Genomic DNA, 22953 nt, shown 5'->3' on the forward strand with positions numbered 1-22953 from the left:
CCTCGCCTACCTCATTTTCGCTCCATCCCAGACCCGATCCTTTGGGCCCTGCATGAGATCACGACGTTGGGGGACATAGTGACCCAGGGACAGTTTATTACCTTTTGATGCCCTCAAACGGGATCGGGGCCTCCCAAATCAGATGTTCTTCAGATATCTCCAACTGCGCCATGCTTTCCGCTCTCAATTCCCCTCCCTGGTGACTTTGAAGATGTCTGAAGTGGAGTGTGCTCCGATCTCCGGATGGCGAGAGAACACTTCCTACCCTATATAATATGCTTGCTGGTCTTGAAGGTTTCTCAGCTGTTCGCGCTTTGGCAACGAGATATCCTTGACTTAGCAGATGATGACTGGCAAGAGGGTATCCAACACTATCTACCCCTGACTATCTCGGGACGGGACAGATTCATCCAGCTGAAATTTTTACATCGTGCCTACTACTCCCTGCCATACTTGGCGAGAATTTACCCTGACGTACGGCCAGTTGCCCTAGATGTGACTCAGACAATGATGATTTCTTCCATATGGTTTGGTCCTGTCCCAGAGTGGTGGAATTTTGGAAGGCTGTTCTGGCCGATATTAATTCTATAGGGGAAGTAAATGTTCCGTATAACCCCCCCCCCCCCCCCTCCTGGGCATTTGTGATTCCCTAGAAGCCCTTCAGAGGAAAAAATTGTTTGTTTTTTACGCATCGTTCTATACTAGGAAGACAGTTCTCCTACAATGGAATCCGATCCAGCCGCCAACTAAACAAGCCTTAGTGAATACAGCTCTTCCGCTATATAAACTAACATATTTTGGAAGGAACTGCCCAAAGAAATTTGATAGAACCCACGTTTGACCCGTGCGTGGAACCCTGTGGCTCCTTCCCCTTATGCCACCCGCTTCCCCCGACTCTCCTTTATACTAGTCTCTGATATGTAGGATATGGGTTCTAATATGTAGGATATGGGTTTTTTACTAGTCTCTAATATGTGCATGCATTCATGTTTTGAAACAATTCAGTCCTTAAACTACAGTCCAGATTCAATATAAGGGCATTTGTCAATGGGCAGCTTGCTTTTGGATGAATTCTGTTTGCATTTTAAATCAGTTTGAGATGCTTCTGACATCATTCACAGTTCGCTGACAAGTGTATTTGACCTGCAGTTAATCTCCTTTTGTCCTGCATTTGGTTGAATGACCTGTTTTTACTGTCCCGTGATTGCCCATGTGAGAGAGGCCTCAGGTTCCAGTATAAACCCAAAGGGGGGGCATTTAGTAAAGCTGCTGCACCACTTTTTCTTGCATTAATCCCTCTTGTTAATGTATTGTGCCAACTTCAAGAAGCATTTGTGACACTTTTGGCTCTGACAGCAATTTGTGCACTAAATTCAGGTAGTTCTAAAATGCCCCACTTTTTCATTGTATCGCCTGAATGCGCCAAATGTAAAAGTGAAGCTAATTAAAGTGGTTGTAAACCCTTTTTAGCAACTTTATGCTACAGGTAAGCCTATATTAAGGCTTACCCGTAGCTACCCTGTATATCTCCTAAACCTGCACGGTTTAGAAGATATCCCCCTGTGTCTGTATGTGCCGAACTCATCAGCACATGCGCACTAGGGCAAACCGAAGCAATTGCACCTATGTGCCGTTGCTTCAGTCTTCTTGCCATAACCGACGGCTCCCGCGTGAATGCATGGGATTGACGTCATCGCGGCTCCGGCCAATCATAGCGCCGGAGCCGCGATACCCGGAAGCAAGCCCCGGGCGACAAGGATGGCTGTGGGCCTTCAATGTGAGGTTTTTCGATGTGCAGGTTTTTTTTTTTTTCATTTTTTTTTTTTTTTTTTCTTTGGGTTTACCTTCTCTTTAAGACACTATTTCTTTTGCATACAGAGAGAAAAAGATTTTGTGAATGTGTCTTATGTGCATTCTAAAAGTGGCGCAGCATGAGCCAAACTCAAGTACATGTTCTAAATATGTATGTGAATTCGGTTCATTCTTTGCCAGATTTAGAATACGTGAAAGAAACTTTCTCAAAATCTGTCTGTGCCAGTCTTTATAAATGTTTTTTTTTTCTTAAATTACATCTATCTCCCAGTGGTGTTTTCCTTTAGCTGCAAGGAGGCCTGGGACCTGGCCATCCTTTCTGGCAGGGGTGCCCGGGTCAGAATACAGGTTGAAAAGAATTACAAATTCTTTTTCCAAATCCTGTTATGACCTGTGTATTTGGAAGCAGCAGGAGACAGCTCCATAGAAATCTATGTAGTTGTAATGTGCATGCTTTGTCAGGATGTTAATAAACACCGGAGGCAGAGGGTCGGTTACTTTAAGACTGTACATAGGGGCAAACACAGCAAGTGCTTTTTGTCTTGAAACATGCTTATCCTTTAATCAAGTTTTAGCACAAGTAAGGATTTTTACTAGACTATTTTCAAACAGTATTTGTTTATATCCCGTACCATTTTTTGATAGAGAATAGAGATAGAGAATGAATGCAAGCTTGTTTACAGTTGTTTACAGTTGTACATAAATGTGTGCATACGTGATGTATGAAAAATATCCCCACAGATCCAGTGCATGCTGCAGGATGTTGGCTCAAACATTGCAACGCCTTTGTCCTCTGCCAGGGAAAGCCACAAAGGTAATGTTGGTATGCTTCATTTTAGGAATTCACTTTTTAACCTAATAGAGAAGTGCATGATTAACAAAAAAAATAAACATTCATACTCACCTATGTAGTTGTTGAATTGATTTGATGCTGTAGCTGTCCCCAACTAGCTTTACACCAAGAACTGAGTTATTAAAGTTTGCTAGTCGCTCAGTTCTTGGGTCTATTCGGAGCACTGTCAGTCACCGCTCTGTGCTCTGCCCCTCCAGCGCTCACTGAAGTAGTGGAAAGGAGAGTAGGCAGGAGCAGCTGGCTCAGGCTCTCAGCAGTGCACCGAGAGGCTGAGCCAGCTGCTGGTTAGGCATCTGGGCAGATCCCTACATCATTGTCAGGATCCCTGTAGAGCCTGGACCGACTCTGTGACGACAGCCGACTGAATCTTGGTCACAGGATTGCAGAACCAAGTACAATCCTGTTACAAACAGGAGATGTATGGCCATAGTTCTCCTTTTAATCTGTTAATTTTTATATAGGAATTTCACCTATATCAAGTGTGGCTTTAGTTTTGTGGCATTATGTGTAATGTAGAGGCAGAGAATAGGCAATAGGAGCATTGGGGTTTATTCACTAAAGCTGATGCTGATACTCCTTCCCCATTTTGAGGCTAAGCCTCGATTATGGAGTAATGCAGCAGCAGGATCGGCTCCCTATTCGCTAGACACGGTTGCCATGGTAAAACCGGAACGAAAACAAGGCTTGGCTTTGGGAACTAATGCGCATGCGTGGGATTATGGCCACAGAGACGGTGAAAATAAAATGCTGTTTAGATGCGGAAGACAAGAGTTATAATGGCAGCGGCTGCATACAAGGAGCTTTCAGAAAGTTTCTTCTTTCAAGTAAGAACGTTCCACTTGCCTTCTGTATGCAGTGCATAGCTTCTAAACACCAACAGGCAATTCCATATTTATTATTTGGGGTAAAATTATCTGAGTTTACTATCGCTTTAACACTTTATTTTGTGTGTCTTTTCTCTATATTGCACTGTTGTAATTTATGTAGCTGGATAAATGTGTATGTTTTGCGTGCCATTTATTTATATTGGCATTTATTATAATATAGCTTCACATTCATTTCTTTTGTTTCCATAGTACGAACATCATTTAGTGCCGATCCTGCCCAGGAGCTTGAGCAGTGGATTGATAAATACTCTGCACAACTTCCCCCCTTGACCAACTTCATTCTTCCCGTAAGTTTTTTTTAATGAAACCAAATTACAATACAGTGTTATTTTATACTCGTATAGCTGGAAGTTGAAGACCTAAAGCTGACTCCCCCTGCTTAAGAGCCAGTTCTTAGTACATTCATTTTCTATGGGCAGGGAGCTAATATTTTATACCCAGCATAGTGACCTCTCCAAAAAAGGATTTGGCCAAATCTTTCCTTCCACTGAGTACAAAAAGGATGTATGTTCTGTACAGGCACTGAAATATACTAGCAGTAGTGGTATTATACTACCATGTGTGCGCTATAACCCCGCCATACAAGTGCCCTGCCATACAGGTCCCCCTGCCATCCAGGTACCCCGCCTGTAAAATACATTTTTTTATGCTTTTCTACCTTAAATTAATCTAAACATTTAATGTTACAAATTTTAAATTTAATGTATATTAATTCACACATACACACCGTCCATCGACTCTTGGTCCGGCCCCCGGGTCCAATATATGAAACCATTGCGGCCCTCGAGTCAAAAAGTTTGCCCACCCCTGGCCTAGGCCATCTTTATGTAGAGCAACAATTCTTTTTTTCAGGTCCTCAAGGGTGTTCTTTGCCATGAGGTGCCATGTTGAACTTCCAGTGACCCGTATGAGAGAGTGATAACACCAAATTTAACGCACCTGCTCCCCATTTACACATGAGACCTTATAACACTAACAAGTCACCTGACACAAGGGAGGGAAAATGGATTCTATACTTTCAGGGTTGGGCATATGAGCATTACCCTGAGGCACAAACTTCACTTAAAAAACGTAAAAAATAAAAAAACACTGCGCTAAACCAAAATAAACCTGTGAAAATGCTGCTGGTACCGAAAAAACAGATACATATATTAAGAAAAATAGAAAAAAAGGAAGTACAGCGCAAATCCTAATAAATGAAAATCCTGATGTGACACAAAATTATGTGAATTTTTTTTTTAAAAAGAAAAATTATTATTTAACGTGACACAAAATAATAATAATAATAAAGGTCAACTGCTAAACATCATTGAAGATGAACAATTGACTATAATCTTAAAGACAGCTTCTTTGAAAAAAAAATGAATTCCACAGTGAAAGTCTTCAGATAAAAGATAATAAAAGGCTGGCACCACCTTCACCAAAGGCACACCCGAGTGACAAATCAATGCAATGACCACAACGGTGGTCGAGCTGAACCCGGGTATGTTTAGAGTCACCCAAATGACTATAGATAGGATTTGGTTTGAAGGAGTTCCAGTGTGCTATCTATAGTCATTTGGGTGACTCTAAACATACCCGGGTTCAGCCCGACCACCGTTGTGGTCATTGCATCTGGTAAGGGGATTGATTTGTCACTCGGGTGTGCCTTTGGTGAAGGTAGTGCCAGCCTTTTATTATCTTTTATCTGAAGACTTTCTCTGTGGAATTCATTTTTTTTCAAAGAAGCTGTCTTTAAGATACCTAGGAGCATATGGACTAAACACCTCTGTTGGAACTTTTTTTCTTGCACCATTATTTATTTTCACCAATATATGAATATTTTCTATGTTGTATTATTCACTTGTGATTTTTCACTTGTAATTATGCCTTTATAGTCAATTGTTCATCTTCAATGATGTTTAGCAGTCGACCTATTATTATTATTATTATTATTTTGTGTCACGTTAAATAACAAACTTCACTTGCTCTTTTAATTCTTCTGATTGCTTAATTAGGAATTCCTGTTCTGACTTAAAGTGGAAGTTCACCCAAAAAAATTTAACATTACATTCAGCCGAGTTGTCCTAATGACAATCGGCTGTTTGTTTTTTTTTTTTTTTTCCCGTTCCTTCCCATATTTTCACCGCCGCTTCCAGGTATGTCTTCTGCGGGACTTGGCGTTCCTATCTGATTGACAGGCTTCCGACCGTTGCATACTACGCGTCACGAGTTGCCGAAAGAAGCCGAACGTCGGTGCGCAGGCGCCGTATAGAGCCGCACCGACGTTCGGCTTCTTTCGGCAACTCGTTATGCGCTGTATGTGACGGTCGGAAGCCTGTCAATCGGATAGGAACGCCCAGTCCAGCAGAAGACATACCCGGAAGCGGCGGTGAAATACGGTATGTACGGGGAAAAAAACAATAAAACAGCCGATTGTCATTAGGACAACTCGGCTGAATGTAATGTTAAAAAAATATTTTTGGGTGAACCCCCGCTTTAAGCTGATTTGTTTCTTCTTTTACATTTTCACTGCTCATTACTCGGCAACTTTTGCCAGGAGACACATTTTACTGCAGAAAACTCTCCATCTCTTCTAGTAATTGTTCCCAATCTTCATTTAATTTGTGACATTTGTCCTGAATTCTTTTTTTTTTTTTTTTTTTTTTATTGCATTTTTATTTATTTTTTTAAGTGTATTTTGTGCGTGTACTCGAGAGAGGAGCCGGACTGCAGGAGTTGGGAGTAGGCAGGCCTCCCCCAGAGGCAATCTGCCACCTTTCTCCATGCCCCGGGTGGCAATGGCAGGTGTGTGAGGGGGTCCTCCCACACAGCCCGCCCTACCTGCTCCGCTTTGAAGCCCAACGGGGCAGAGGGACTCCCTATAAGGGAGTGAGAGGATCTACCCCGCTCAACCAGCCCCGTTAGTCCTTCGCCTCTCTATTTAGAGACCGTGTGGTCAAAGTGCGTGCATGTTAACCCAATTTAGAGTACGTGTAGATGTGGTGGTTTTTGTGGGAGGGGGGTGGGCGTACTAAGCGCAAGCTTACCTTTGCATAGCACACCCACCGGGAGCCGGGCTGAGACCACCAAACTCAATTCATATGTAGCCGAGACCGGGATCCGAACCCCTAGCTGCAGAGGTGAATGGCTTGTCAGCGCAGTGCCAATCGCGTTGAGCCACCGCAGCTCCCTTTTTCCTGAATTATTCTAGTGTTCTTTTGCAACTGTTCCATTTCATTTTGCACTGTCATTATAGACTCGTGATAACGATCTGCCTTGTCATTGTCTCTATTTTTAGTGAGCTCACATTCCTTTTCTGTTAAATGTGGCTGGGATTCTAAGACATCAGTCTCCTGTTGGGTATTTTGACGTTCAAACTCTGTATAAAGATACATCAGGATAAAGCAGTGGTCTCAAAGTACCGGCCCGCGGGCCATTTGCGGCCCGCGGACCAGTTATAAATGGCCCGCAGGCAGGGTGGAAGTGAAAGATCGGCGGGAGAGGGGACCCTCCCGCCGCTCTCCCGCGCCCTCCGCCGCTTACCGGAGCCGTCGGTAGCGGCGGAGGGGATCGGATGTGTCCGGCAGCTGAGCGGGGACGGGACTGAAGGAGAAATCTCCTTCACCTGTCCTCATAGCTCTGCTGGGCGAAAGTGACGTCAAAACGTCAGTCCTGCCCAGCCTCTTAAAGAAACATTTTTTTTTTTGCATTTAAGTCTAATTATGAGATCTGAGGTCTTTTTGACCCCAGATCTCATATTTAAGAGGACCTGTCATGCTTTTTTCTATTACAAGGGATGTTTACATTCCTTGTAATAGGAATAAAAGTGATCAATTTTTTTTTTTTTTTTTTCAGTGTAAAAAATTATAAAACTAAATAAAAATAAATAAGAAAACCAAAAAAAATTTTTTTAAAGCGCCCCGTCCCGACGAGCTCGCGCGCAGAAGCATACGCGAGTAGCGCCCGCATATGAAAACGGTATCGCCGCGATCGTTAGAGTGAGAGCAATAATTCTAGCCCTAGACCTACTCTGCAACTCAAAAAATGCAACCTGTAGAATTTTTTAAACGTCGCCTATCGAGATTTTTAAGGGTAAAAGTTTGACGCCATGCCACGAGCGGGCGCAGTTTTTAAGCGTGACATGTTGGGTATCATTTTACTCGGCGTAACATTATCTTTCACAATATATCAAAAAATTGGGCAAAATGTATTGTTGTTTATTTTTTAATTCAAAAAAGTGATTTTTATCCAAAAAAAGTGCGCTTGTAAGACCGCTGCGCAAATACGGTGTGACAAAAAGTATTGCAATGACTGCCATTTTATTCCCTAGGATGTCTGCTAAAAAAAAATATATAATGTTTGGGGGTTCTGATTAATTTTCTAGCAAAAAAATTGTGATTTTCACATGAAGGAGAGAAGTGCCAGAATTAACCCGGTGGGCAAGTGGTTAATGTATGCTTGTAGATCAGTCTCATTAGACAAACTTTTTCTGACATGATCTGCCATTTCAATTTTAGAAATTAGTTTCAACTTTTCCTGTACCCATACCAATTTTTTTTTTTTTGATATGTGTTTGATGAACATGTGTTACAGGTTAATTCTCATTTTTATAATCACAATTTGATATCTTTCATAATGTTGGTTAGCTTCTTTAAAACACTTCTATTTAAACTCATATTTCTCATATAATTCTTTCTTCTAACAAAGTTCTAACTTAACGGATGCGATGGTCATATATTTCCCTCGGTCCTAAGATGTCATTGATAATCTAAACATTACTTTTCATTTATTTCATGTCAACATATATTCTTTAATATCATGTGTATTTTTCAGATATTTCTGACTTGATTCATATGATATGTCCATCTCATAGATAGATGCATGTCTGTGTCCAAATTTTCACCCAAGCTTGTAAAAGTTAGAGATAGCTAATTCAATTGTTAGTGTCTTGGATGCTTGGCAAACATGGCTAAGGTGTGTTTTTTTTTTTTTTTTTTTCGTTTCTGAAAAGCTTCCATTTTAATGTCTCACCTCAAATTTGAGGCCTAATGGACTTTTCATATTTTTGTTGGTAAATATTAAATTATTATTATTATCGTCATAACAGTAGATTCGCTAACAAGGATGTTAGCATATGCCAGAGACTTTTGTAAGTCTTTAGCTGACACTCTAGGATTCTTCTTCACCTCATTGAGCAGTCTGCGGTGTGCTCTTTACAGGACGACCACTCCTAGGGAGAGTAGCAGCAGTGCTGAACTTTCTCCATTCATAGACAATTTGTCTTACCGTGGACTGATGAACAGCAAGGCTTTTGGAGATGCTTTTAAAACCCGTTCCAGCTTTATGCAAGTCAACAATTCTTAATCATAGGTCTTCTAAGAGCTCTTTTGTGCGAGGCATCCTTCACATCAGGCAATGCTTCTTGTGAAAAGCAAACCCAGAACTGGTGTGTGTTTTTTTTTTTTTTTTTTTTTAAGGGCAGGGCAGATGTAACCAGCACCTCCAATTTCATCTTATTGATTGGACTTCAGTTGGCTGACACCTCACTCCAATTAGCTCTTGGAGATGTCATTAGTCTAGTCCTGGTTTAAGCAGACTGTGATTGTCTATTGTTGTGACTTAGATGAAGATCAGATTTTATGACCATTTGTGCAGAAATCCATATCATTCCAAAAGGGTTCACCTGTAGACGATCATCTGGGACACGTGACAGGTCCCAGGTGATCGCCTGTCCACTCGGGTAGCACAGCACCGCTCGCGCATGCGCAGTGAGTGCCTGGCAGGGAAGCCGAAAGCTGTCACAGCCGGGTGCCCACAGTTAGAATGGAGGCGGAAAGGGGGGGGGGAGAGCGGAGCTCCGTGCAGCATGTCGCTGGACAGTGGAGCAGGTAAGTGTATGTTTATTAAAAGCCAGCAGCTATGCTTTTTGTAGCTTCCGACTTTTAATAAACATTAAAAAAGGCTGGAACTCCGCTTTAATGCATTACGGTAAAAAATGCTTAGGCATCAGTGTCCCCTGACCCTTCTTACCTACCTGAGCTGTCATTCAATGCAGCGCTGTGTCTGTTTGCATCTCATCTCTCCCCTTCCAGGTCTTGCAGGCTTTGCTGAGGCAGCAGGAACTATTGATTCCCGCTGCTGTCAATCACAGCCTGGGACGGGGTTGAGTCCTGCTGTCTGTGTCTATCTAACAGTCAAGCTCGGGGGCGAGCTCACACAAGTGCCCCCATAGAAATTGGTTGTCTATGGGGGCACTCACCGAGAGGAAGAGCCAGAAGCGGGGAAACTGAGAAAAGTAGGTTCAGGGCTGCTCTATGCAATTCCATTGCATAGAGCAGGTAAACCTGTTTGTTATTTTTAGGGGGAAAAAAAACTATTATGATCACTTTAATAAGCCCAGTAATAAAGCATGAACTCATGTGGGTATAACTACCACATTGTGTATCCTTTTCCAGTGCTCATATATACACTGGCAATTTATTTCTGACTTGACACAAATTCCTTAAACGTTCCCAAAAGACTCTATAAAGGTCTTTACCCACTTTTATAGTGGTGCATTTTTTTTATTTTTTGCTAGAAAATTACTCCAAGCCCCTGAAAATATTTATTTCTTGAAAGCAGAGGCCCCATAAAATTTAAAATTGTAGCAGCTCAATTTTTATGTTGCATGATATTTGCGCAACTGTTCATCAAAATGCATAAAAAATACACAAAAACAAATTTTGGTACACATAAACACAATATAACCATTCATTGGTAGAATAAAAAATTGGGGTTGCATCCAAACGATAGCAAACCTTAAAATTGCACGTGCCCATAGAATGGCAAAAACTCTGGAATGCAAAATTGTCTATATGCGACACTTTAACCGCTTTAATACATGGCACTTTCACCCCTTTCCTGCCCAGGACAATTTTCAGCTTTCAGCGCTGTCGCACTTTGAATGACAATTGCGCGGTCATGCAACACTGTACTCATATGATAATTGTATCATTTTCTTCCCACAAATAGAGCTTTCTTTTGGTGGTATTTAATAGGGCCGAAACAACTAATCGATTATGAAATCGATCGATTACCATTTTCATAATCGATTAATCGGCCAGTAACATAATGGGGTTAAAAAAGTAAAATAAAAATTGCCCTTTATAGTACAAAGAGCAAATCTCTACTGTAAATATTACTTTCACTGTCCCACAGTAAAAAAATGAACCCCTTACAGTAGCAATTATTTGCTATTTTTGTACCAATTAACCCCCATTATGTTACTAAACATCTCAGGCCTGGGTCACACCACTGTGCTTTTTGCAGAAACACAATGGGGTAGATTCAGATAGAAGATACGACGGCGTATCTCCAGACACGCCGTCGTATCTCTGAGTCCGGCCGGTCGTATCTATGCGCCTGATTCATAGAATCAGTTGCGCATAGATTTTCCTAAGATCCGACCGGCGTAAGTGTTTTACACCGTCGTATCTTAGGCTGCATATTTACGCTGGCCGCTAGGTGGCGCTTCCATAGATTTACGCGAGGAATATGCAACTGAGCTAAATACGCCGATTCAGAAACGTACGTCTGGCCTGCGCATTTTTTTACGTTAGGCTTTTTCCGGCGTATAGTTACCCCTGCTATATGAGGCGTATCCTATGTTAAGTATGGCCGTCGTTCCCGCGTCGAGTTTTGAAACTTTTACGTAGTTTGCGTAAGTCGTTCACGAATAGGGCTGGACGTAATTTACGTTCACGTCGAAAGCAATGACGATTTCCGGCGGAATTTCGAGCATGCGCACTGGGATTTTTTCACGAACGGCGCATATCAAATACGCGGGGTCACAGTAATATGCATAAAACACGCCCACATCATCCACATTTGAATTAGACGGGCTTACGCCGACACAGATACGTTACGCCGCCGTAACTAAGGGCACAAGTTCTTTCTGAAGACAGAACTTGCGCCCTAAATTACGTCGGCGTAACGTATCTGAGATACGTTACGCCGGGCGCACAGATAGACGATTCTATCTGAATCTACCCCAATACGTTCATTCACATCCATGATTTTTTCAGCTGCTGTGTATTTGGAAAAGGGAAGGACTTTTTTTTTTTTTTTTTTTTTTTAACGCAAAACTGTGCGAAAAACATTTTTGTGGCAATTTGTGTTTTCTAATCTGCCCAACAACAAATTGGGCAAAAAAATAAATAAAATGCAAATCACGGCAAAATATTTATTTTAAGGTTATTAACCGATTATTCGATTAATCGAAATAATAATCGGCCAACTAATCTAATGCCTCTGATTGGCTCTCCTCGCCTCACACTGACAGAGTGTGAAGCGAGGAGAGACGAAAAAAGGCCACTTCCATGTGATTGGACACAGCCCATCAAATGATTAAAGAGCCGAGTCATTGGCTCTTTACCCAGATCAGGGTCACGCCGCGTTCTTGCCGCGCTGTCTGTCCCAGAATGAGAGGGGATCCTGCCTGCTATCATTTTAGTATAAGGTGGGCGGTAGGTAGTTAAAAGCCTTTTACATATTATCAGTTTGGAGTTATTAATGAATTATGAAACATTGCTTTCACTCTGATATTCACAGTGATACCCCATATGTGTGGCACAATTGCTGTTTACAGAACACAAGCACATTTGAATTTGACAGGGGTGTTTTCCTGTTTTTTTCCCTCCTATTTGATTCTCAATTTCACCTATGCCCTCCACTACAGCTAATCAATGACCGCTTTGAACCCGGAGGTGACTGAATGCTTATTGCTGTCGAGTTCATTTATCACAGAGGAGATTGGGGAATGGATGTTCCCCAAGCTCTTCCTACACAGCATGCTGAGGCATTTCACAGCAGCTCAGGCTTTCTGGAGTAATGGGAGAGCTTGCGAGCCACCATGGGCACCAGCACCTTCTTTGTAATATAAAGTAAAAGCCTCCCAGAGCACTTTCACATGAAAAAACGTTTACATGATCGCTGGCTTAAAATAAGCAATACCAAGCTCGTGGGTGCAGCAGAAGTCGTGAGTTTGTTTTAGTCCCTTGAATAGCAGAATGTTTATAATGTACCTTAATAGACAAAGGGTTAAATGAATAAACAGAACTGTTCACATGTCTACCTGTATTAAATTTTTTTTCCCTTTTTTCCTACAGTCAGGAGGTAAAGCTAGTGCATCCTTGCATGTGGCCAGAGCTGTATGCCGAAGAGCTGAGAGAATGTAAGTTCCTCCCACCTCCTGAACCTTTTCTGAGAAAATGACAGAAATGTTGTTGTCTGGCTATCCCTGCCTTCACTACTTTTAGCACCACTGACCTTGAACAAGCATGCAGCAAGTTAGTTCCTAGTGAAGTCATAGGGCCAGATTCAGAGAAGAGATACAACGGCGTATATCTCCTGATACGCCGTCGTATCTCTGAGATGCGATTGTCGTATCTATGCGACTGATTCATAGAATCAGTTACGCATAGATAGCCCTAAGATCCGACAGGTGTAACTTGTGGTACACCGTCGGATCTTAGGCTGCAATTCTAGGCCGGCCGCTAGGTGGCGAGGCCATTGCGGTTGGCGTAGAATATGCAAATGACTAGTTACGGTGATTCACGAACGTCCGCGATGCCCGTCGATCTAAATTTACGTTGTTTCCGTAGCGATACGCGTCGTAAAGTTAAGGCTGCCTCCTAGGTGGTCTAAGCAATGTTAAGTATGGCCGTCGTTCCCGCGTCGAAATTTTAAATTTAACGTCGTTTGCGTAAGTCGTCCGTGAATGGCGCTGGACGCCATTTACGTTAACGTCAAACCAATGACGTCCTTGCGACGTCATTTAGCGCAATGCACGTCGGGTAATTTGACGGACGGAGCATGGGCTCAGCACGGGAACGCGCCTAATTTAAATGGTGCCCACCCCATTTGAATTAGGCGGGCTTGCGCCAAGCGGATTTACGTTACACCGCCGCAAGTTTACAGGTAAGTGCTTTGTGAATCAGGCACTTGCGCTGTAAACCTGCGGCGGTGTAACGTAAATGGGATACGTTACGCCGCCGCTGCGCAACATAATTCTTTCTGAATCTGGCCCATAATACCTTATGTGCATACCAGTTCCAAGTACGGAAGCCATTAGATTAGCATTGCAGCCACACAGTTAACATTTTCAGAAGGAAAGGTCAGCGATGGCAGACCCCTTGTTTCTTTCACCACAATTTGAATTGTTACAATAATACTTTGTAATACTAATAATTTGTCTTTCTTGCAATAACAGTAAAAACACTGTCATTTTTTTTCAGCACATTCAAATTGCTGCAAAAAGAAGAGGCCGATCCAAACATTGGAAAATACTTAAACAGGTAAAGTAATTCAAACTCTATAGCTCCCATCAGAGGGATCTCATGTGTCCATAATGATTAGTGTATATTAACCGCTTAAGCCCCGGACCATTTTGGTGGTTAAAGACCGGGCCATTTTTTGCGATTCGACACTGCATCGCTTTAACTGACAATTGCGCGGCCGTGCGACGTGGCTCCCAAACAAAATTGACGACTTTTTTTTCCCACACATAGAGCTTTCTTTTTGTGGTATTTGATCTTTTATTTTTTGTGCTATGAACGAAAAAAAAAAAGAGCGACAATTTTGAAAAAAAAACAATATTTTTTACTTTTTGCTATAATAAATATCCCCAAAAAATATATAATTTTTTTTTTTCTCAGTTTAGGCCGATACGTATTCTTGAACATATTTTTGGTAAAAAAAATCGCAATAAGCGCTTATCGATTGGTTTGCACAAAAGTTATAGCTTCTACAAAATAGGGGAATGTTTTATGGCATTTTATTAATAATTTTTTTTTACTAGTTATGGCGGCGATCAGCGTTTTTTTTTGTCGGGACTGTGACATTATGGCGGACACATCGGACACTTTTGACACCATTTTGGGACCGTTGTCATTTTTACAGCGATCAGTGCTATAAAAATGCACTGATTACTGTAAAAATGACACTGGCAGTGAAGGGGTTAATCACTAGGTGGCACTGCAGGGGTTAAGTGTTCCCTGGGAAGTGATACCATTACTGTTAGAGGGCGTGGCTACACATCACATGTCACTGATGACCGTTCCTGATTACGGGAACGGTCATCGGTGACAGTGTCACTAGGCAGAATAGGGGAATGCCTTGTTTACAAAGCCATTCCCCCGTTCTGTTTTTGCCGACCTCAATCGCGGGACTCCTGGGAACATTGACTTCCTGAGACCCGCGGCCGCACTTGAGAGTTAACCCCGGCCGCAGATTCAAATCTGCCTGCCTGTTCCATTCTGTCGACATACATAGGCGTGCGACGGTCGGCAAGTGGTTAAGGAAACAAGTCCTGCTGGATTGTCATTCATACTAGTGGTAGATACCAAATGTCTTGTTCTTTTAGCATTGGGGAATCTGATGTTTTTAATGTCTGTAGCTTCATCGCTCAGTACAGGGGACCTGTCAGTGATAAATGAATGACCAACTGCACCATTTTTTTTTCCAAAAATATGTAGAAGAATACACATCGGCCTAAACTGATGACATTTTCTCAATTTTTTTTAAATTTTGGTGATATTTATTATAGCAAAACGCACAAAATATTGTGTTTTTTTTTTTTTTTTTTCAAAATTGACGCTTTTTTTTGTTTGTTTATAGCGGAAAAAATAAAAACCAGAGAGGTGATCAGATACCACCAAAATAAAGCTCTATTTGTTGGGGAAAAAAGGACATGCATTTAATTTGGGTACAACATCGCATGACCGGGCAATTGTTAGTTAAAGCGATGCAGTGCCGTATCGCAAAAAATGGCCTAATCAGGAAGGAGGCAAATTCTTTCCGGGGCTGAAGTGGTTAAAATTCATACCAGACCAAAGGGCCTGGTATGCTCTTGGAGGGGGAACCCATGCTGTTTTTTTTTTTTCATTATTTTTGCCATGGAGTTCCCCCTAAAGATTCATACCAGACACAGTGCCTGGTATTGTCAGGGATCAAAGTTGGATCTTTGTTCAGTGAGGTCGGATGCATGTCGGACTTCAAGTCGCAGGGCAAAGTCGGATCCACAGCAGTACGACTGTCGTGTCATACCAGTGTAAAAAAAGGGGCCTTAATCTGTCTGATAACTGCTACACTTTAGATAATAATCTGATGCATTTTTACTTGCAGATTGAGTGATTATCTCTTCACATTGGCAAGATATGCAGCCAAAGCTGAAGGAAGACCTGAGACAAAATATACAAGAATGGAGCCATGACAACTCAACGTTTTCTATGGGTTTTGTTCTCCCTGGTGGTTTGCATATTTCCTGCAGAGAAAAAGCAATTTTTGATGAGTTATGGGCCCAGCTATCAAAATAAGATGAACTTTAAAGTGGAAGTAAACCCTCCTATCATTTTCAGCCAAGGAAGCTGCCATCTTGGCTTCTGTTTAATCTTCAACTGCCATGGTGCTGCACATGTGATCAGTTATGACACCAGCCATTGGATGGTTTGACAGTTTAGTTGAGAGCACAACCAATGCGACATTTACATTTCTGGCATGTGTCAGGAATTACATTTTTATTTTTTAAACTGATAAATTAATGGGTTTACTTACACTTTAACATCTTTAGAACTAAGGAAGTTTGATATTCATTGATATATTAAATCTGCATGAGAGTAAAATTCTAAACTAAAAGTGATGCTGAATAGTGTGCCCTAAACAGTGCAGAGATGAATAAGTGCTGCTGGACTGCAGACCAGCCCTCCCAACTTGGAAAAGGTTTGTGATAATTTTGCAGATACCAAAATGATGCCTGCTATGTACTATCACTTAATTTTGTATAGGTGTACTTGTAAATGACTGGAATCCAGTCTGGTTTCTGCCGATTATCTTAATTTTGGTGCAACACAAATGAATCATAGGAGTATGTCCAGAGCCATACTGTTTCATCACACTTTTCAAACAGCCATGCACTTAGTGCTCAATATCAATGGACATCAGTGTGTCCAGTCTAACAATACTTCCAAAGTGTAGGCACCTTGAGGGGCAGACATTTGCATGGTTAATACTTGTATTTCTGTATCATGAAAGTCCATAGAACCTGGTTGTGCTCTGTAGAAAAGGGCCTCAAATACTGTCTGAAGTGAGGCTAAGCCTTATCGGCTGAAATAACACAATCCCTATCGGCCCCTAAGCTTCATCATTGGGTTATAGAATGGTGAGAAGAAGCCTTGGCTCCAAGTTGGGTTGAGGTCAAAGCAATCAGTTTACAGTGCCCTTGGGATCCATGAGCTCAGTATCAAAGGTATCTAATGCCTGCACTTCAGTAGTATTGTTAGCTTGGGCACACAGTGATGTACCTAACAGGTTCCATATTCTTATTAAGTGTCCAAGTCTTCCTTTCTTCATGTTCTGTATATTTTTGTTTGTATATTTATTTACTATTCTGTATACGTTTAATGAAAGATTAAATACTAAGAAATTGCAATTATAAATGCTTGGTCAAAAGTAGTAGCATACATAGTTCAGAATTAAAATAGTGTGCTGCATTGTCCTTTACATTTAACAGGTAATTACATTGTTCAGGGTTTCCTAGGCAGTATTCCAGCTGTAAACACATTTTAAAACAAATATAAAAAGGGAAATTTTAAAGTAGACGTAAACCCTACAGTAAGTGGATTACATTTAGTTTGCAGCACTGGGTACTGTAAGCATTTTGTTATTTTTTGGCATCAGTACTGTTGGTATTCTCCTTTAGCTTCTTTGCAGCCACTTCCTCCTGCTTCCTGGTTAGAACAGTAAGGGCCAGTTCACATCAAAATTTCTGCAAGCAAGTTTTTAAAGATATGTTTTGAGTTTTGCAAATATAGAAAGCACAGAAGTTGCGTACTCCATGACTAATTCTGCATTATCCAGAACCATAAAAGGACAACATAATATTTCAGAATTAGAGAGGTCAAAGTACGGGATTTAGAATGTGCAAGCGTGTTGTTGATGCGTTGTATTTTTCCCCATCACCTCAGTTAAGGTCTTTTTGATGCAGTCGGTACAGAAAAAATACAGCATGAGCATCATAGGTCTCGGGAAAGCTGCCCCTGTCCCTTGAACCTAGGCTTAAAAACAACCATGGCGCTAAAGCCAGCGACTGAAGAGCAGGGGATGAAATCGGTTCCTTGGCAGGACCCTCGACATATCTGCTAGAAGTCATACCAGGTTGGCGTGCCAAATCCGCCTTGTCCAATCTTGAGCATAAGGCCTCGTACACACGATAGGTTAACCAGAGGACAACGATCTGAAGGACCGTTTCATCGGTCAAAACCGATAGTGTGTGGGCCCCATAGGTTATTTAACCTTCGGTTAAAAAAAAAGACAACTTGCTTTAAAATTTAACCGATGGATTGGTAACAGATAGGTCAAAACCGATCGTTAGTATGCACAACCATCGGTTAAAAATCCACGCATGCTCAGAATCAAGTCGACGCATGCTTGGAAGCATTGAGCCTCGTTTTTTTCAGCACTTCGTTGTGTTTTACGTCACCGCGTTCTGACACGATCGTTTTTTTAACTGATGGTGTGTAGGCACGACGGACCATCAGTCAACTTCATAGGTTAACCTAGGACAACAGTCCTTCAGACCGTTGTCCTCTGGTTAACCTATCGTGTGTACGAGGCTTTACTGGAATTTCCTTCAAATAAATCCTGCAGAGCAGATAAAGATTTCAGGGGAAGAAATGCATAGATCAAGGTGTAATGATCTCACAGAGCATCCACTGCTTTCACCAGAAGATCCCTGCTTCTAGATACAAACCTGCCAAGTTCTGAAATTCTCCACCTGCCTGCCAACTGTTTAAGCCTGGAATTAGATTAAAAAGTTGGAACATGCATTTCTGCTCAGGACAGAATCCTCAAATTAGCTTACTGCAGTGAGACCTCTGGCTCCTCCTGGATGGTTGGCTTATGTCACTTCATTGGCATTGCCCAAAATAATGAAAGATGAGAACCCGAAACAAGGTATATTTAATGTCCACAGAAGCCAGAAACTGAGGGGGAGGTGATGACAAATATCTTGTGAATATAGAATGAATTATAGAGCACACATTAATTAAAAATAGAAAGCCATATGCATCATAATCCCACTTGAGATGCGATTTAGAAAAGGTTCCTGTAACAGGATGGGGTGTGGGATTTTAGATGATGCAAAAATGGGTATATGTAACAAAAATATGGATAAGCCTGATCAAACCCCAAACAAATGGATCATACAAGCAAACAATTGATTAAATATAAAAGATTTATTACAAAAAATAGAAAATTAGAAAAGTTTAACATAAGTTAAAAATGTTCAGACATGAAATGGAAAAAGTACTAATAGTGCAGATGACTGCACGTAGTCTTCTTCAGACCCCACGTAGAGGTTCAACTAGTTTCGCCGGTAAGGCTTCGTCAGGAACCCGTGGAGGGTGATAGTCTATAATAATTAGATAACATATTACAATATAGTTGAGAGAATGAGTCAAAGTAGAATAGCATGAATCTATTACAAGATAAAATAATAATAATAAATATACAATCAGAGTAAGTATGCTATATTGTATACATAAAGGTTATGGTGGCCACATTGGGCTGCAATATATTGAGCATTGAAAACCATATGATGATTGTGGACTATGGAGCCGCTCCTACCTGATAGTAGTGGGATGAGGTCACAAAGAACAGCGATCGCAACAGAACCATAAACCGTATGCAAGCGCCCTCTATTGGTGGAAGGTGTCCCTATTAAAACAGGGATAGACCTGAGAGACAACGCAAGCCCATGAATAAACCTAATGGGAGGAAAGGAAGATAGACAATACCCATTGACACAGAGAGATAAAATACATAGATTTATCAATTAAATGTGTAGCGACAAAGTGCGCAGGAGATTGCTACATAAGCAAATAACACATATGGTTAGACAATAGCAAGTAACTTACTGCCAGAGTCTACTGAGTAATTCAGAAGCGGGGTAGATAAAAGTATAGGTGTCGGGTAGATGGATGTTATAATTGAGCCGTGGTTCCAAGACGGTATGTTGAATGGCCGATCAAATAAACAGAGACCCTTACTACATAGCAGAAAGGAGCCTAAAAAAAGGGGGGGTTTAATTAATTAAATCAATTAATTCAGAATAGGTAAATAATGAGTAAATGAATAAAGGTGAAAGCTGCCAAGAGTCTATGAAAGGAATATATATATAAATAAAAATTCGCTTAGTAGTATATCTTAAGGTTGAAGTATGATAGTATATTGAAACTTCAACAACAAGGTGCATGATATGCCACAAAGTAGCACTGCACTTGTATGAAGCGAAAAGAATATATAGAAAAGATTTTTGTTACACAAGTTATAAGAGAAAATGTATTAAATTGAATCAGGAATACCTAGTCAGTGTGGCCACATCATTTGCTTAAAGGCAAAAAAGCAAAAAGGGACCACAGCGCCAAGTGTATTAGAGGCTTCTCAAGTTTCAATAGGACAAGTGAATCTGGAGATTTAAGGAATACAAGTTACAAAGAGGAAATAATTAGAATATTGCAGAGAAAAGTCACTGCAAAAATTCACCAGGAAAATAAAGAGTGATTGGCCAAATGCATACCTTGCAGGACTGGGAACACATGGATCAATATAGATGCTGTCTTCACATACACAGCGAGCTCACACTGAAGCTGATAGCTGTGTGAGCTGCCTATGTAGTATCCTCTATTAGGCTGTAACGGCACCACCTGTGTGTGGGCCGTCCACCTAATCAGTGTGGGCAGGATTGGGCGGCTGACGTTACTTGGGATTCACCCTGCTAGCGCCGCCCATCTCAATCGCACAGACGCAGCCTGTAACGCCCAGAGAGGCGGCGCCGAACAGGGAACAGCAGTGGGCACGGTCAGATGAATGACCAACACACTGTAGCCAATGGCGTGGGTCGCAGAGCGGACCCGTGCTAACATGGTGGTGCCGTTATTTGGCCAATCACTCTTTATTTTCCTGGTGAATTTTTGCAGTGACTTTTCTCTGCAATATTCTAATTATTTCCTCTTTGTAACTTGTATTCCTTAAATCTCCAGATTCACTTGTCCTATTGAAACTTGAGAAGCCTCTAATACACTTGGCGCTGTGGTCCCTTTTTGCTTTTTTGCCTTTAAGCAAATGATGTGGCCACACTGACTAGGTATTCCTGATTCAATTTAATAAATTTTCTCTTATAACTTGTGTAACAAAAATCTTTTCTATATATTCTTTTCGCTTCATACAAGTGCAGTGCTACTTTGTGGCATATCATGCACCTTGTTGAAGTTTCAATATACTATCATACTTCAACCTTAAGATATACTACTAAGCAAATTTTTATTTATATATATATTCCTTTCATAGACTCTTGGCAGCTTTCACCTTTATTCATTTACTCATTATTTACCTATTCTGAATTAATTGATTTAATTAATTAAACCCCCCCTTTTTTTAGGCTCCTTTCTGCTATGTAGTAAGGGTCTCTGTTTATTTGATCGGCCATTCAACATACTGTCTTGGAACCACGGCTCAATTATAACATCCATCTACCCGACACCTATACTTTTATCTACCCCGCTTCTGAATTACTCAGTAGACTCTGGCAGTAAGTTACTTGCTATTGTCTAACCATATGTGTTATCTGCTTATGTAGCAATCTCTTGCGCACTTTGTCGCTACACATTTAATTGATAAATCTATGTATTTTATCTCTCTGTGTCAATGGGTATTGTCTATCTTCCTTTCCTCCCATTAGGTTTATTCATGGGCTTGCGTTGTCTCTCAGGTCTATCCCTGTTTTAATAGGGACACCTTCCACCAATAGAGGGCGCTTGCATCCGGTTTATGGTTCTGTTGCGATCGCTGTTCTTTGTGACCTCATCCCACTACTATCAGGTAGGAGCGGCTCCATAGTCCACAATCATCATATGGTTTTCAATGCTCAATATATTGCAGCCCAATGTGGCCACCATAACCTTTATGTATACAATATAGCATACTTACTCTGATTGTATATTTATTATTATTATTTTATCTTGTAATAGATTCATGCTATTCTACTTTGACTCATTCTCTCAACTATATTGTAATATGTTATCTAATTATTATAGACTATCACCCTCCACGGGTTCCTGACGAAGCCTTACCGGCGAAACTAGTTGAACCTCTCTACGTGGGGTCTGAAGAAGACTACGTGCAGTCATCTGCACTATTAGTACTTTTTCCATTTCATGTCTGAACATTTTTAACTTATGTTAAACTTTTCTAATTTTCTATTTTTTGTAATAAATCTTTTATATTTAATCAATTGTTTGCTTGTATGATCCATTTGTTTGGGGTTTGATCAGGCTTATCCATATTTTTGTTACATATACCCATTTTTGCATCATCTAAAATCCCACACCCCATCCTGTTACAGGAACCTTTTCTAAATATCTTGTGAATATAAACCAGAATTTCCAAGTCTTGATGTTCAAGATTGGGCAAATGCCCTCTGTACTTGAACAAGTTGGGAGTAAAAATATTGTGTACCCAGGCATCTGGAATGCAAGTTATCCCAGTACCCCCTCCCTCCAGACAGTGGGGGCATATCTACATGCAAAGAAAGGATTTTACAGATCTAAAATGAAAGGATATGTCTGTGGACAGGAAGCCAAGTTTGGAAGGTCTCAACCCCAAACGTTGAGGGGAGTAGAAATAAACAGGCTTCTTACCCTGGGGACCTTTATTAATAGCTGGTTCAAAACATTTTGAACCTCAAAAGGCTAAGTAGATCAAAGGTTTCCTACACAAGCGCTCCACAGTCCAGCACTTTAGCCAAAGTGCCCCAAACATATGAACAAACCGTTACATTCGATGGGAGGCTTCAAGGAAAACTCAGACAACACAGGATCTTTGAATGAAGCAACGTGCTCTGGACTGAATTAACTAGCACCGGATGGGTGATAGCCTCTGGGCAGTTCTATGTAACCAGTGGGCTACCAGGCTTCTATGTGGTGTGAAGACTATTGCTGCAGACTATCATTGCAGTAATCTTAAATTTTCTACAATATGCCACAGTGCTTCCAAATGCTATGAACAGGCCAAGTGCTTTCCATGATTGCTGAGCTGATCTTCTCCACTTACACTTGGTGTGACGGTATTAGAATGATATCCCCGTCAAAGATTCCCTTCTCCCCATAAAAGAACATTCCATCCTGGAATCGCCATAATAAGCCACACATGGGTCACGCTTACTGCTGGAACAACACACTTTAATGGCAGCTTGCTGCTGTTATAAATACAGTTTTCAAGCTAAATCCTCAATCAAGGAACAATGAAATCTCCACCCCCTTCTCACACACAGTGGGGGGCTTCCATACAGATGATAGGCAGACTTTTCGGAGTCATTCCTGAAAACAC

The 22953-nt window shown here is 41.2% G+C and overlaps 1 protein-coding gene across 1 annotated transcript in view; it reads left to right on the forward strand.

Annotated features, from left to right (window-relative positions):
• Window positions 1–15968, forward strand: part of MMAB (metabolism of cobalamin associated B) — a 28217-nt gene extending 12249 nt beyond the window's left edge. Inside the window, exons 5-9 of the mRNA XM_040351761.1 lie at window positions 2554–2626; window positions 3742–3839; window positions 12681–12745; window positions 13809–13868; window positions 15697–15968. Coding sequence (XP_040207695.1) covers window positions 2554–2626; window positions 3742–3839; window positions 12681–12745; window positions 13809–13868; window positions 15697–15784 — 384 coding nt within the window. The 3' untranslated portion in view covers window positions 15785–15968. The remainder of the gene's footprint in view (window positions 1–2553; window positions 2627–3741; window positions 3840–12680; window positions 12746–13808; window positions 13869–15696) is intronic.
• Window positions 15969–22953: the final 6985 nt, after the last annotated feature.

The sequence above is a fragment of the Rana temporaria genome, chromosome 1 (genome assembly GCF_905171775.1).
Source record: "Rana temporaria chromosome 1, aRanTem1.1, whole genome shotgun sequence".
Lineage (NCBI taxonomy): Eukaryota > Metazoa > Chordata > Amphibia > Anura > Ranidae > Rana > Rana temporaria.